Genomic DNA, 14,346 nt, shown 5'->3' on the forward strand with positions numbered 1-14,346 from the left:
CGAGTTGGTAGAGGCAGGGGAAAGTAGGGGCACAAACTTTCTCCTCTTACACAGAGGGAGTCAGGGGACACCATTGAAAATGGACAGCTCAAGAAATAGAGGCTTAGCTATAGTATTAAGTAAGAAATTAAGTATTAAGTAAGAAATACCACTACTACTAGATTTAATAGGAAGGGAGGTGGGAGTAATATTAGTGGGCCAAATTCATTATCTTCATGGTGGTCAATCAATGGAGATTACTTGAAATTGGTATATAAGGAAATGGTGGCATAAAAATAGTGGCTATTATTTAGAGTCTTAGAAGTAACTGCTAGTAGAACAAGAAATGGAAATGGTTGGGAATGGTTATCTCAGGCAAGTAGGACCGGGGCCAAAGGTGGGCAAGAGGCTTATTTCATTATATGTATATGATATTATCAACCATATATATGCATATTATTTTAACCTTCTCCAGAAAGATTAAAGTTGGAGTCCTTTTTGGGAATTAATTGCTCATTTTTGTCTTTCCTTCTCCCTTTTCCAGATGATAGATTTCCAGAATATGGCAAAGTAGAATTTGTATTTTCTTATGGACCAGAGAAAATTCAAGGTATAAACTTGTTAGAGTTCATTTTTCACCCCTTGCCTCCATCCTAACCTGTCCTCTCCCCACGCGCAGCATTCTCCCACTGATGCGCTCTACAACTATCAAGTTACCCATGAATGAGAGGCAGGCCAGCAGTAAAGGATCTGGGTATCACAGTGGACCCCCAGCTAAATGTGAACCAATGACTTACTCTTTGGATAATAAAAATAAAAGAGCTGACCAAGAGGTGCTGGGCTGGATAAACTGTTCTGGTCCCATTAGGTCACCATCCCATTATATTCAGAGACTGAGGCTGTGGCAGATCAAGGGAGTGGCTGAAGGGACATTCAGAGGTACTAGATGGATGAGAAGTATTTATGAAAACTGAGGTGGTTCAACCTGAAGATGAGAAGGCCAATTTAATAGTAGCTGTTGAGCCTTTAGACTGGTTATATGTGGAGACCAGTTGTTCTCCATCCTATTTGAGAATAGAATGAGACGAGACGAAGTTAGGCTACAGATGGAGGGACTCTGGGAAGATTCCAGGAAGGACTGCCAGGTCAGGAAAGGGACTTGCCCTAGGAAGCAGGACGTGCGGCTTGTGCGGTCTCCATCTTTCCGTGGATGTGTAGGAGAGACTGCTTCCCCCCTCACATTTCTGCCTGGAGCCGGGAGCGTCTTAAGTGGGAGTCAGGGGAATGGCTAGGATGACCTTGTGTCCTCTCAGTGTCCGGCTGTGATTTCCCTGTCGTCCCTGACCCCATGTTGCTCATCACAAACCTCTTCCACACTCCCCCTGACTCCAGGGGCAGACTTTCTGGTCTCCTGGAACTGCCCCAGGGGCCTCTGGGACACGGAAAAGGAAGAGGCAGACATCTAGCCAGAGGGGCCCCCAGCTTTCTCCTTCATTCCTCAGAGTCCTGTCTTGATTTACCCCTATAACCGGGTATGAGCCTTTTCAAGAATGCAAGAAACCAGGGGCGCCTGGGTGGCTCAGTCGGTTGAGCGTCTGACTCTTGATTTCAGCTCAGGTCATGATCTCAGGGATCTCGTGGGACTGAGCCCCGTGTTGGGCTCCGTGCTGGGCGTGGAGCCTGCTTGGGGGTCTCTCTCTCCTTCGCTCTCTGCTCTGCCCACCCCCCCCCCCCATAAAACAAAACAAGACAAGAGAAGACTGCAAGAAACCAGACTCCTGGGTTCTCTGTCCACTCTAAGCCCCTGGCTGCACCCCACCGTGGTCAGGAAAATGAGAAGCCCCTCAGGGAGCAGCCCTGGGGGAACTGTTGGCTTCTTCTGTTTTTCCAGCTGCTGATCCTTTTTTATTCCCCCCCTTCTCTTTGCTGCCCTCCCACCCCATTCCTTCAGGCATGGAACACCTGGAGAACGGGCCGAGCGTGTCGGTGGACTACAACACCTCCGACCCCCTCATCCGCTGGGATTCGTATGACAACTTCGATGGGCATCGAGAGGACGGCCTGGAGGGTAGGTGGCACCCGGGCTTCCAGCTCCCCTCCACACAGCACCGCCCTGCTCCCGTGGCCTCGGCACTGCTGGTGGGCTGTGGCACCATCCGGGGTTCAGTGGGGGAGGCAGAGGACAGATCCAGGGCACCTGGGAGTGCTCCCAGTTGGGTGGGGGACGATAAGACAAAAGAGGAATGTGTGAAATAATGAAGACAGAGCTAAAGAATGCAGCCAAACAGCCACAACGACCTGACTGGCAGAGGAGGGGTTCTTGAGAGCTGGAGTGGCCTGGGAGGGCTCCTTGGAGGAGGGGGCATTGAGTGGCGCTTGACAAAACTCCCGTGCAGCAAACGCAGCACTTTGTTAGATTTCTTTGAAACCTGCTCTTAGATGTTTCCAGGCTCGTGGCCTGACTTCCCTGGGGTCAGAGCACTAGGAATTAGACACAGCATGCAGGGCCTACCAGCTTTCATCAATAGCCAACAAAAATGTTTGAGAGCTGGAAACCGATAAGCTCCAAAATTTGAAAAGTAAGACGCAGTCGAAATTAATGCATGTTTAATTTAGCTAGAAAACCTAGCATTATGTCAAGTGGGCAACTGCAACTCAGTTCAGTCCTTGAGAGTTAGATGTGGGTTATTTGTTTGTGAGGTTGATTTGAATGTGGGAGGTGGGGCGGGGCTTCCAAAAGTTAGCAGGCCTGGAGCCCAGGAGCCCTTGAGATGCCTGTCTGGGGTTTGGCATAGACTCGCTTTTCTGATTTGGTCCTGGGACTGCAGCCTGCGGGAGCTGGAAGGATCCTCAGGACTGTGGGCCCATTCCCCAGTCTTCCGTTGGGGAGAACTTAGACCCTTCCCCCCCTCGAAGGAAGGGTCTTCTGATTTACCCCCACCGCCCAGGATAGGTCCTTTCAAGAGCACCAGCTCCCAGCCTCTGGGCTGCAGCTGGTCCTAGGGAGGGGCTGTGCTGTCCAGGGGACTTTGGGCCCTGTGGCAGAGCCGGGTTAGGGAGAGCCAGGTCTGCACCCCCCTGCCTCCTTCCACCTTCTTCTCCAGGGTTTTGGATTTGTTGACTCCACCCTGCAAGCCTTCTAGGTCTTTTCTTGAAAAAAGATTCTCCCTCTGACCTTTGAGATACCAGAATGAGCGACAGATTTCAGAGCAAGTGGGATGCGGGCGGTGGTTGGGCTAGAATTTAGGGCTTGATGAGAGCATGTTGTTTACAGGCAGGATTGCAAAGTGGATGGCTTGTCCTCAAGCCTACCTCAGTTCCCGTCCTCCCCATCCTGCCCCCAGAGGCCCAGACACCCCACCCTGCCGAGGTACCGCCCCAAGCCCTCCTCCCCACTGCCTCGGCCCCCTCTGCTGTGCTGAGTGGCTAGGGAGAGGGCAGAGGATGAAATGAATTCGTTCTGAGCTACCAGTGGCTGCCAGCCTAATTGTTCATCCTTCTGGGGATGTTTGCATTTTTAACAAGAGCACTTGGCAATTTGAAGGTATTTTCAATATGTCCCCATCTCTCCCTGCTGTGGATTCCGTGCAATGGTAAATGTAAAAACCTTCTGTAAACTATAAGGGGCCAGGGAAACAAAAGGTAAGCTAGTTAGGGGAAAGGGGAGGCTGGGGAAGGCCTGGTGGGGACACAGTGGCCATGAGGGAAGGCAAGGGGCAGACAACGGAGCAGAGGGGGACCGCAGTGGTGAGAGGCAGGAACGGGGAGGAAGGAGAGGCTGAGCGAGCCCCCGACTCTTCTCTCGTCATCCGTTCCCCCAGGCAGGGGGACGGAACCAGTGGGACTTTGGGGCCAGTGAAAGGTCAGCTCATCCTGCAGGGACAGAGGGGCTCCCGTCTGGAGGCTGAGAAGCCGGCCCGGTGCCCAAAGAGTGGGAAAGGAAGGCAGGGGAAGCAGAAGGAGGCTCTGCTGTCCTTTTCCCTGGCCTGGTCTGTCCTGACTACGGTTGGCCTGGACCGGGAGCTACACGGTTCGGGTGGTCACCGGGACAGACCCTGCCTGTCCGCCACCGCTGGGCTGCATCCCCCACAGGGACGGGAAAGCCAGCTGTGGGGTGGGAGCAGTGATCATTATTCCAATCCTGCTTCTGGAGGCACTTCTGGAAGGTTCTAGGTTCTGGGGCCCAGAGAGAAAAGCATTTTCTTCTGGCTAATTTTCTTGGTCCAGAGGTCCAGAGAGGGAAGTAGGAGACCTGGGCCTGTCTCCTTAGTTGTGGGCAAGACTCTGTGCCTCAGTTTCCCCATGTACTAGTTGGGGTAAGGGCACCTAACCTCCAAGATTCCGGGGTGCTGAGGAGATGGCTCCAGCTGGAGCCTGGAAGGTGCCTGGGGGCTCCCTGGAGTGGCCCTAGGGCTGGGGGGATGGGCTCTGCGGGTATGTGGTACCCCAGGTGGAGCTGCCTGCTCCCTGAGGAGGTCACAGACTGGGAGAGGCAGGCTAAGCCCGAGGTACTGTAGTAGAGTGGGTGAGCATGTGTGCTTGAGGCCCGACCGCCTGGGTCCGGTCCAGGTCCCAGATGCCCCCCTGTAGCTGAAGGCCTTACTTAGCCTTCCTATGGTCTCAGTTTCCTCTTCTACAGACTTGGGGTGTCATTGGCATAATGTACCCATTTTCATGGAAAACAGTTTAGGTAGGGGTCCAGAATGTGGCCTCCAGAGCCAAATTATCCAGGTTCAGATCCTTTGACAAGATGCTGTCCTCTCAGGGCCTCAGTTTGCTCTGCTGTGAAAGGGGGATTCAGCCGACAAATCATCTGGAGCACCTTCTGGGGAGTAGGAGCGGGGGCGGCGGCCTGTTGTGGCTCCTCAGGAGTCTCTGACATGTCAGTTGTGACTGTGGCCAGCATCTAAGGCGTCTGCAGACAAGGCTAAGGGGGGGGGGGCGCTGTTGGCCTTGAGAGTCCCCTCTGGCTTTGCCACGCTCCAGCCGCTGCAAGTCACCATTTCACCTAACGCTCACAGCTACTCTGTGAGGTGGGTACTGGTAATCGTGCCTGGGTAGGGGAACTGGGGCACAGTGGGGTTCAGTAACCTGCCTGGGTAGGGGAACTGGGGCACAGTGGGGTTCAGTAACCTGCCTGGGTAGGGGAACTGGGGCACAGTGGGGTTCAGTAACCTGCCTGGGTAGGGAAACTGGGGCACAGTGGGGTTCAGTAACCTTTATTGCCTCGTCAGTAAAGAGCAGATCTGGGTGTGGAACCCCAGCGCTAACCACCGTGCTGTTTTGGTAACCACAGATGCCTGTATTCCGGGCGCGAAGTCCCGTGACACTCCCTGGGTGCCACTGAGCTTGGATGAATCTGCCCCCTCCGTCCCCACCTCTCACCACTGGGCCGAGCAGAGGACCCCTGTCCTGAGTCTCAGGGTGAGGGAGGGTTTGGACACAGTGGTACCTGGAGCATAGCAGCTGGGGGAGCACTGGGCTGGCCCCGTGGCAGGTGCTCAGCTGGGCTTCAGTGCAGGGAAGAGCTGAGGCACATCCCTTGACGTCCCTACACTGCCCCCCGCCCCAGGAGGGTGTGGGGCTGCTCACAGTGTGATGCCCTGGTGCGGGGATGGCCTCGCAAAATAGGTAGTGTGTCTGAGGTGAGGTGAGGCCATTTCTGGAAGTGGCACACCTCTCCTATTTCAGGTCCGGTGAGGCAGGGGGATCGGAGAGGCCCGGCCAGTCCCTCTGGAGGCCACCGGGTGACTCAGAGGGGAAGCCAGGGGGCGCTGAGCCAGGCACTGGGGAACAGAGAGAGATTATCTCTGGCCTGGGCTGCTCCTCGAGGGCCCCCTGCTTGCCATCAGCCCTCCACCCCCTGTTCCTCCTGCTCCTGCAGGTGACCCTGACTTAACCCTCTGTGCCGGGAGCTGCTCTGTGTTTAACCCCTTCCTCGATGCCTGCACCCCCATCTCCTCCCAGCCCCCCCCATTCCCAGTTCAAGTTTCCACCCCCTCAGGACATCGCTGAGCGATCTCGGCAGCAAAATGAGGGAAGAAAATCCACGGGACTTCTCTTCTCTGGGGTGGCCCAGGCCAGTCATGGAGCCTGTCTGATGCCCCACTCCCACGGTGAGGACCCTGAGGCTCGAGAGGCCGGGGACCTGCCAGAGCGGGAGGAAACCCTCACGCGTGGAGCCCCACTTTGTGGGACCTCCACTCCTGTTGTACTGACCCCATTGCGCCGTTGGGTGTCGTGCTGGGGTGGAGGTCATGACATCGGACATGGGGTTGCTGTTGAATCCAGGGGTCTGACTCTGGTCCCTTCCCACCTCCCTCGGAGCTCAGCGTATTCAGCGCTCCACACCCCGTAATTCGGGTGGCCCTTGCAGATGCTTGTCCAACTTGTTACACCTTCAGAGGGCAGAGAGCTCACCACCACATGTGTCAGGCTGTTTCACTTTGGACAGGTCCAGAAGTTGAACCAGAAATAGAGGGAAAAGGGAGAGTTGCTTGTGTGTGGTGGACCATGGATGCTCAGGGACCCTTATGTCTCCTTGCACTCAGGCCAGAAGGAAGGGGAAGTGATGAAAGGTGAAGAATCAGACAGAATCTCAATATCAAGAACTTTCTGACTGGAGAAGGGTCCAGGCCTTGGGACATGTGGCTGGGGAGCAGGGGAAGCACCTGCCATCTCCGGGACTCCTTACATCGGGAGGAGCACCCTCTGGTGAACCCCACAGGCTGGTGTCTGAATCTGTGTGGGCGGTCGCAACAAAATCCCACAGACTGTGTGGCTTCACCAGCAGGCAGGCATGTTTCCACAGTTCTGGAGGCCAGAAGTCTGGGAGCACAGTGTCAACAGCCCTTGTAGAGGGTGGGCTTCTCCCTTACCTCCGTCCTCCCTCTGTGTGCATCTGGGTCCTGGTCCCTTCTTTATAAGGACACCAGTCAGGTGGGACTGAGGGCCCACTCCTGCGACCGCGTTTTAACTTAATTCCCTCTTTAAAGGCCCTGTTTCCAAATACAGTCCCATTGTGAGGTCCTGGGGGCTAGGACTTCGACATATGAACTTGGGGGGGAAACACGTCAGCCCATGACACCGAGGAAGGAGTTTTCTGGGTTGCCTGTAGTTGGATGCCTGGAGCCTTGGTCCTGGGTTGGGGGAGGGGGGAAGAGAAGGTCCAGGGCGGGGGAGGGGAAAATGGTCTGGCCCCCCACCAGCCTCCTCCTGGCAGGCTGTCTCTGTCTTCCTCTGGTTTGGTCTGGAGCCTGCCAGCTCAGCGCTCTGGCTGACACCACATTTCACAGCCTCCAGAAGCCCCATTAGCTGTTTGGCCTGAGTTCTGAAGCCCCGTGCCCAGATCCCAGCTCCCTGTGGGTGGGAGTGGGGCTGTATTTTTTGCCTATGCTGCACAGAGCAGCCTCCAAATTCCTCCAGAGTGTTCCAGGGCAAGCCTTCTCGGAAGCAAGTTCCATACCAAGAGCCGTGGGCTGCCTTCCACCTCCAAGCAGCCCAGAGGCTGGCCAGGCCCGAGTTGCCTCACTGTCCTCATTCACTTCTCCTGTCCCCTAACCTCCTTGGACATTGAGTCGTTCAGGGTCTCTCACAACTTAAGTGGGTATCGGGGAAGAGGGGTGCGTGCCGGGCACAGCAGCGGATTGCTCGGGGCCAAAAGAAAGAATGGAGACCATGACAAGCCCCCGGGCCTGGCTGCAGATGGCAAGGGCACCTGGGAACCAGCCCACTTCTGGGTTTCTCCTGTGTGGTGCCCATCAGGCCCTCCTTTGTTTTTGTGGGAAGTCCCCCAAGAGCCAGGGGCTGGTGACAAGGGGGTGTGGGTTTGTGCCCAAGCTTCTCAGCCCTCGGAGGAACTGTGAGGAGAGACATTCCCTTTCTCAGGGGTGAGCTTCCAGTTCTGTAGGACACCCAGTGCCTCTTAAAGCGCTGTTGTCTGAGCTGGGGAAGAGCCTCCGTGATGGCAGCCAAGAGTCCCTGGTCTGCGGTGACTTCTGAGCTGGGCTTGTCCAAGAATTCTCTGATTTTTTTTTTTTTTTTTGGAGAGAGAGGAAAGAGGGAGAGAGAGAGAGACACAGCAAATAGTCAGAGAGTGAGGAGGAGAGAGGAACAGGCAGGAGACCAGCAGAGAGAGACAGACAGATACTGGCCTGGAGATTTGGGTTCTGGGTGTCCTTGGTAACTCCTTTTCTTTAGTTCTCCCTTATTTCTTGTAAAACGAGGGGATTGGAGGACTGGTTCTTTCTGTTTCTTTGAGCTTGAACATTGTTTCTTTCTGTGAGTTGGGAGGCGCTAAGATGGACCTGCTGAATTTCCCTCTCAGACCTTCCCACCTCATGAGCTTGGAGCAGGGAGAACAGTGTGGCTCAGTGGTGGTTGTAGAAGTCAGGAGAGGCTTGGTTATGCTGGGTAAAAAACAGCCCCAAATTCTTACTCCAAAAAAAAAAAAAAAAAAAAAAATATATATATATATATATATATATATATATATATATATATTTCTTGCCCATGCTGCAAGGGGCCTGTGTTTATGTGGGTTGGCAAGGGGCCTGTGTTCATCGTTTTTACTCCAGGCTGGTGGTGGCTTCATCCCATAGGTGTTTCCGTCATTGCTGCCACAGTGGGTAGAGGACACTGTGACATGCCTCCTGCTTCTGCCCGGACGTGACACACGTGCCTTCTGCTGACATTTCATTGGCCAGAGCAAGTCACACACCCAAGCCTAACTTCAAAGGGGGCAGAGAAATGCACGGTGCACGGAAGATGGAAAGTGGAAATGATGTTGGACAGATTAAGATCTACTATAGGGATGAAGTCTGTGGGATCTAGAGTCTAGATCTGGTTCCAAGCCCTGTTGTTTATAAGTGTGTTTCTTGGTCAAGACACTTTACCTCTCTGAGACCCAAATGTCATATCTATAAAATGGGTACAATAAGGATCCTTTCCTCATGAGATTGTTGTTAAGATCCAATGAAGTCATGTATGTGAAAGGTGGAATCCAGAGTGCCTGGTATGTACTATGCTGGTGGTAATTTGTGTCTATTATTATTATTATTATTATTATTATTGAAGTGCTGGAGGAGGGAAGGTAGAGAGGTGATTTAAGGGTACACAAGCCCTCTCTTCTTGAGAAAAATTCCACATCCCCCTGGTCCCTCCACTCTCTGGGAACCATCTGTAGCTGGCTCTGTTCCGGGAGCCTCACTGTCTCTTGGGAGTCCGGAGACTTGCCTCTGACATCACCTTGCTGTGTGACCTTGGAAAAGTTACTTCTCTCTGGTTCTCAGTTCCCTTATCAGTGAATCGGGGAGGATGGATTCCAAAGGGGATTCAGCTCTAAAGCCCTAACGATGATCATGGTACCAGCGCCAATGACTAGATGATAGCGAGCCTTGGTACCCGCCTGGAGCCAGGCACCACCAACTCCCCTTTCTCCTGGTTACTCCTCCCCAGTAGGACTACTAGGCACAACTTGTAGGGTGTGCTTATACAGCCCCTTTCTTTGTCTGCCACTGTCCTTAATCTGGTCTCTGCTGTCCCTGTGCCCGCATGATAATAGGGCGAGTCCCGGGCCTGTTGTGGCTACTCTCAGGGAATGAAAGCCCTTCTGGTCCGTCGACAATGTGCCCAGTGCCCGTGGACTGGGCACTTCGGTCAGTCCGCTCTCTTCCCCTTTGTTGGCTCCTGCCTGGTACCAGTGGTGTGTGTACGTGTGCGAGGAGGCTCACTGGGTTTTCCTGACTTATGGGAAGAGAGGGAAGGAGGGAGGGAATCAGGAGGGCTTCCTGCCCACCGGGCACACTCTCCTTCAGGCAGGGGATGCGTCCCTCACTCCCTGCAGCCTCCTCCTGCTGAAGTCGGTTCAGCCCAACAGGTGGCCCTCTCGGACTGCATCTGAGGGGGCCCCAGGCCGTCCTCTGTGCTCTTGGCCTCAGGCAAGCCTGGGATGGAGGTGGCCAAGGCAGCCCCTCTGTCTGTCCCCCCCGCCTGCCTCTCACCTTTCAGACTTTCGGACCTGAGCCAGGCTTTGTCTCCCCTGTGCTTTGTGCTCTGGAAGACTCACTGAGATTGGGGGAAAAGCCCCCAGCAGCAAAACAACACCGTCCAAAATTTCTCTTGGACTCTCCCCCTTCCTGATCCTTTTCCTCCTGACATGGATGTGTGTGAGGTAGTTTAGAGCCACAGAACACTTTTCAGCCTTCCCTCTCTCTTAAAAAAAAAAAGAAATAACAGCTAATATTATATATTCCCAATATCATGTGATAAAATTGTATTCATGGATATAACTTAATAGCGGCACTCCACCTGTTTTAAAGTATACGATTCAGTGGGTTTTAGTATATTTGGGGTTGTACAACCATCACCATAACCTAACTGTGGAAACTTTTCATCGCCCCCCCCGCCATTGACAGCCACCCCCCATTTCTTGTCCCCATCTGTCCCGACAGATGTGAATGTTCTGTAGATTTCCTGTAAATGGAATTATCCAGCACGCGGCTTTCTTTCACTGAGCATAATACTTTCAGGGCGCATCCATGTTGGAGTGTGGGTCAGTGCTTTGCTTTGGTTGCTGAATAACAGTCCATTTATGGCCACACCACAGTTTGGTCATACATATCTCAGTCGACAAATGTTTTCTTTGTGTCCACTTTTTGGATATTTTAAAGAACGCTGCTGTGGACATTCGTGGACCAGTTTTCGCGTGGACTCTGGTTTTCACTTTTTCTTGGGTAGATACCTAAGGGTGGAATTTATGGGCCATAGGGTTGCAATACGTTTAATCATTTGAGGACCTGCCAGATTGTTTTCCAAAGTGGCCGCACCATCTTACATCCCCTGAGGATTCCAGTGTTTCCTCACTGCTTCCTGTCTTTGGGGCTCTAGCCATCCTAGTGGGTATGAAGTGGGACCTCACTGTGGTTTGGGTTTGCATGTCCCTCATGATCAGTGATGTTGAGCATCTTTTCACATGGTAACTGGCCACTGTAGATCCGTTTTTAGAGAAATGTCTATTCACATACTTGGCACACTTAAAAAAAATCCTTTTTTTTTTGTTTGTCCAGTTGCTATTGAGTTATAAGTTCTTTATCTATTCTGAAAACAGGTCCCTTATCAGATAAGTGATTTGCGGGTGTTTTCTCCCCTTCTGTGGATTGTTGTGTCTTCCTTCGCTTGATGCCGGCAGTGTCTTTCTGCAATGCTTTTGTGCTGATCGCCTGCCTTACTCCCGGCGTGAGGCGTTCATCTTCCTCGGACCTCTGTCACAACTGAGATCCCAATACTTCCACGTTGACATCTGTCTGGTTGCAAGTCAGGTTCCCATTTTATAGATGAGGAAACAGGTAGGAGCAGAGTGGTTGGGGGCCTCGTCCAAGGTAGTGTCCTGAGTAAATGGTGGAGGCAGGATTCCAGTGTGGGGGTCTGGAGCCAGAGTTAGGGATCGATACTCCTTCCTAGCATTTAAGGATCTTGATCGAAAAGATTATTCATCTCCAGACTGAAATGCACTCGGCTGCTTGGTCTGATCTCTTTCCAGCCCCAGAGCTGGTGCTTCAACGGGCTTAGGAAAACGGCCCCATGACACAGAGAGGGAGGCCACGTCTCAGATCCCTGGATAGCAGAGCAGGACAGAAGTGCATGATTTCTGCCCCCCGCAGTGCCTCAGCCACCCACATGGCCCCATGTCCCGTCATCTCCCCGAGGCCAGGCAGGATGAGGGAGGGTAGCCCCTCCTCCAGAAGGTGGCCCCTTTGGGTTGGGAGTGAGGCAGTTAGGCAGCAGGGGAACATAGCCCCTGTGCCCACTCTGGAAGAACACTTGTGCCCCATGCTGAATATTTGCCCCAACCTACTTCAATCGTGTTTGGCTATTCTTGCCTTCTGAACTTTCGGGGAAGATGTGGGAGGAACCAGGAAGAGAGGGGTGCAAGATTGCAGGTGGTCCCAAATAATTCACGAGGAGGTTCCAGGGATCCCAGAGTGATGCGTCTGCCCCATACCTCTGAGCAGAGGGTTTTAGGGGCTCCCTCCTCTGACCGAGAGCCTGGGGTTCGACGCCAGACTGATTTTTGTTCCGAAATCCTAACCTGGTTGCTGGAGAGGGCAGCCCTTCTGGCATGTGACTTCAGGGGATGGGGTAGGGGGACAGAGATGGGCAGAGAGGGAGAAATTCACAGCTGCTGCAGAAATCTTCTGTCCCTGTTCTGTCATGTCCTATAGGACACAGGGCTTAGTCTGCAGCAGGAAGGGTTTGAGTTAGCCACCTGGTAGAAGTTCGTGGCTGTGAGAGAGGGGCTCAGCGGTGGTGGGGAGGTCGGGTCCTTGTCCTCTTGGCACCCTTGGGCAGAGATGTCAAGGAGCAAGGGAGATGGGTCTCTATGTGGGATGGCCTGCACAGACATAGTGACAGAGGCAGGGATAGAATGGCTTCTTGAGGAGGATCTGGTACCTTCTCTTCCCCCAGGTGGGGGGAGTCCTCTCTGCTGACTTCCTGCAACGGTCAAGAGTGCTGAGACTCCAAATGCAAAGTCGGCCTGACCTTGTGGGTAGAGAAGATGACACCACTGACCCAGCATCTGCCAGCCACCTGCTTAGTGGGGCGAGGCGGGGCTTGTCCTGGTGCCCTCAGACCCTTCTCTGGCTCTGCTCTGCGAGGCAGCTGGTAGGCAGGGAGAGTGGTGTCTGCCCCTGGAACATTCAGTAAACCAATACCCTCCGGAGTGAATGTGCCTTCGGTCCTCTGTAATCTCTGCCATCGGGTGGAGGTTGGAAGGCTGGAGCCACACTCGGAGCAGACCAGAGCTCCTGGCCGGTGGCCTGGGCCGCACGTCTGCCCTCCTGCTGTGCTCAAATATCCAGCTCCAGCCAGGGCTGGAGGAGAGCACTCTCCACCCCCCGCCCTTCTCCTCCTCTGCCAGACCTGTAGACAAGCACAAGTTAGCTAGAGCCTGCAAAGCACCGACTCTGACCATGTCCAAGGAAAGACATCGAAGCTTCCATTAATCAGATCTTGCTTCCTCCCCAGCTGGGGCTTCTTTTCATCCATCATCCCTCGTGCCTTCCTTCCCTTCTTCCTTCTCTCCTTTGCTTTCTTTCTCCCAAATCCTTACTGATCACCTCCTAGGTGGTGGGCGCTGCGCTGGCCCCGACACTATAGGCGCCGTAGAAAGTCGTGCCCTGGAGTTGCCTGCAGACAGAGCGGGAGGGGGTGCGGCACCATCTGCTGCGTCCCAAGGCCACGCGGAGAAGGATCCTCGTCCTCTTCTCAGGAGAGAGGCAGCTACGGTGGCGCTCGGGGGTGGGGGGACAGCCCTGCAGAGGGGCTGCGTTTGTACTGGGTCTGGGAGGGGGACGTGGCATGGAGAGCAGAACTGTTTTCCAATCTAGAAGTGGCATAACAACATTGCTCCAAGGCTAGCTAGCGGAGGGAAAGAAAAGCAGTCGATTCAGAGTGAGCTCGCTCTCACCACTGCTGTCGTCCTCGGGTGGGTGGGTGGGATGCTGGAGCCTGTGAAGGCGGGCGTGTTGGAGAGGATGGAGGTGAGCGTGAGGGGAGCGCCTAGGGAGCCGCATACTGGGGTCCAGGAGGGGAGTGAGAACCAGGAGAGTCGGAGAAAAGACAGCACAAAATCACACACACAAAAAGCACAGAATCCTGCTGCAGATGAATCCGTTTGCCTTCTGTTGACCTTGGGCAGATAGGTTAGCCTTTCTGAGCCTCAGTGTTCCCACCTGTAAAGTGGGGCAAGGATGGCACCTCTCCTCTGGGACTGGGGATTACATGAGATCATCTGTGGGCGCCTAGGTCTGTGCCTGTGCACGCTAAGTCAGCGGTTCATGTTTGTTGTTACTGATACCACTATCTGACCTTGGGAGCTATTTTATAAAATGCTTCCCGGAGTGCAAGTCAGTTCATTTTTTGATGATCGTAGTTGTTGACCTGGACTTTGAACCTGGGCCTCTGGCTACACGTTCCACGTTCTTTCTACCACGCAGAACCAGGTGTGGGTGTCTGAACCTTTTCCCTGGCACCCTCCAAACGCCAGGCTCCGTTCCCATGCAGAACTCCTCCCTCTGCTCTGGGGTTGGAGGACTTGTGAAGGTCACACCAATAACTGGGGGCAGAGCCAGCCCTAGCTCCCAGGGTCTTTTCAGGGTCTTCACCTCCACGGGTCCTGCCTCCCTGGCACCAGTCATCTGTGATGCCCAGGCTATGGGTTATGGTGACTGCTGGCGTAGCCCTAACGTTTCTTCTTTCTCTTCCATTTGAGAAAACAGAGTGCAGGGGAGTGAGAATAACATGATTGTAAGGGTAACCTTGAATCGGCTCCACCAACAAAGAAGAAAAAAAGAAAAAACAAATTGC

General features: G+C 53.8%; 1 protein-coding gene across 5 annotated transcripts in view; it reads left to right on the forward strand.

The window, feature by feature from the left end:
- Positions 1-14,346, forward strand: part of TNS1 (tensin 1) — a 220,232-nt gene that overhangs the window by 143,977 nt on the left and 61,909 nt on the right. For all 5 annotated transcript variants that reach the window (XM_088022031.1, XM_088022033.1, XM_088022032.1 and 2 more), the window contains 2 exons: positions 524-589; positions 1,931-2,047. In XM_088022031.1, the coding sequence (XP_087878157.1) occupies positions 524-589; positions 1,931-2,047 (183 nt within the window). The remainder of the gene's footprint in view (positions 1-523; positions 590-1,930; positions 2,048-14,346) is intronic.

This window comes from Eumetopias jubatus, unplaced genomic scaffold (genome assembly GCF_037043125.1).
Source record: "Eumetopias jubatus isolate StellerSeaLion01/CBP00866 unplaced genomic scaffold, mEumJub1_p1.0 scaffold_3, whole genome shotgun sequence".
Classification (NCBI taxonomy): Eukaryota; Metazoa; Chordata; class Mammalia; order Carnivora; family Otariidae; genus Eumetopias; species Eumetopias jubatus.